General features: G+C 39.6%; 1 protein-coding gene across 2 annotated transcripts in view; it reads right to left on the bottom strand.

The window, feature by feature from the left end:
* LOC145460146 (uncharacterized) overlaps positions 1 to 835 on the bottom strand; it is a 1,585-nt gene extending 750 nt beyond the window's left edge. Inside the window, exons 1-2 of one of the 2 annotated variants that reach the window (XM_081444877.1) lie at positions 593 to 835; positions 1 to 279 (exon numbers count right to left, since the gene is read on the bottom strand). The exon at positions 1 to 279 is cut by the window's left edge and continues 750 nt beyond it. In XM_081444877.1, coding sequence (XP_081301003.1) covers positions 1 to 279; positions 593 to 706 — 393 coding nt within the window. In that variant the 5' untranslated portion in view covers positions 707 to 835. The remainder of the gene's footprint in view (positions 280 to 592) is intronic. The other variant, XM_081444878.1, reaches the window with a different exon arrangement.
* Between the last annotated feature and the right edge of the window lie 848 nt (positions 836 to 1,683).

Below are 1,683 nucleotides of genomic sequence, written 5' to 3'. Positions count from 1 at the left end.
TAAGTGTCCATCAAACAGTATTTTAAACACGGAAAATTCCTCAGTTTCAGTAAGCTGTCCGTACTCATAGTGCTTGAATTCGTCTCGTAAGTCAGGGTGGAAGACTTTGTTTTCTTTAACTTTTTTCACAGCAGCATTCACAATCTCGGCAAGAACCACTGGCGTTAAAGGCAATTGTTGTTGTTGATCGTTGTGTTTAGTAGTTCTGTGCCTACGGTAGCCCCCACTAGACTTGTATTTTTTCCCGCAGTCGCTGCATACAATGACTGTCGATTGAACCTACAGTGGACACGGAAACACAAATAAATAAGGATACGGATCCATAAAGTGTTTTGATAAGGTGAAGCATTTGGATAGTAAATCAAGACAACAACTATCACATGCTTTACTTACAACGCTGTAATTTAGAGCAAAGTTTCACAATAATGCCTGTACATAAGTTAGCATAAGTTGTTTTTATTCGTTTTCATTGCAGAAACACTTACCGATTATCTCGAACAGACAAACTAAAGGTTGTTTATATAGCAAACGAGCTGGCGTTCCACTCCAGCCGAAACAAAAGCAGAGATTTTCTGGATTATTTTGTACTTACATCACTTACTGAGCTTTCAAACTGCTTCTCCAAGTCTTCATCGCCTTCTAGGATATCCAAAATGGCTTCGAAATCTTCCCCGAAGAGGTAGAGATCGTTCACACTGTCCGCCATCTTGTTTGAGTGTGCAGGGTCAGTATCACGTGACGGGTTAGTTCAACATCAGAGAGCCGCTATTGTTTTGGTCCTTTGAAGTTCGCCGAGTTTCCTAACCAGTCTCCTCTACTAACTATGGTTAAACCAGAGCACTTGCCTACCCAGAGTTCAACACTAACCGTGCCGCCTGGAAGGTTCTCGCAGTAACCTTCAAATGAATGATGACTGTGGATGTTTGGAATCCCTCCTCTCCAGTCAGTGTAAAGCAACGATTCAATCGGCAAGGGACCACTACATTCATTGCCGTTAAACTTAAAATACCATCTGTTGCAAGCAGCATCAGAATATACGTGAATGTTTCCCTGGTAGGAGACTTTGAGGGCCGTATTGTTGTACAGCTTATTAAAAAAGCAATCCTAAAACAGAAAAGAAAATGTGAAAAAAAAATGCAGGAAAGCTGTAGCCAAAAAAGAAAAACATGAATAACTAAAGGTTAAAATTAAAGCTGTAAAGCCGTATAAGTAGGTTTAACATTAATCCTATAACAAACAACATTTCGCCGCTCAAAGCTCGTCATGGGGTCTAAGTTAAAAAAGAAGTTGTTGTTTTTCACCATCTCGTGGCTAAGTCCTGTCTGTCCGTTTGTATAAAGGCTGGTTTTTACTTCCGCATAAGCAGGAGCAGGAACAACATACGGAGACACAGTCAAATTTAATTAATGCTGATCAACATAATTAATGTCTTTTGTTAGGATAATTTCCTGAACTTCACAGCCCCTTACTGCGTCTGCCCACGTTACTTACTCTTATTTATTATATCTATCAGTTAGAAAGCGCGCTGTAATTGGTCAATTTAGCGGGCAGTAATCTATTGTACGGCCCGCTAAAATTTTAAGCTGATTTTGTTGCCAAAATGTTTCGTGATTTATCGTCAGGTGTTCTCAACTTTTTTAAGCAAACTTTCTTTTACTTCTGAAATTGTGTAGAAAAACCTGC

Source organism: Orbicella franksi, chromosome 11 (assembly GCF_964199315.1).
Source record: "Orbicella franksi chromosome 11, jaOrbFran1.1, whole genome shotgun sequence".
Lineage (NCBI taxonomy): Eukaryota > Metazoa > Cnidaria > Anthozoa > Scleractinia > Merulinidae > Orbicella > Orbicella franksi.
This window is presented reverse-complemented; position numbering and strand designations above follow the sequence as displayed.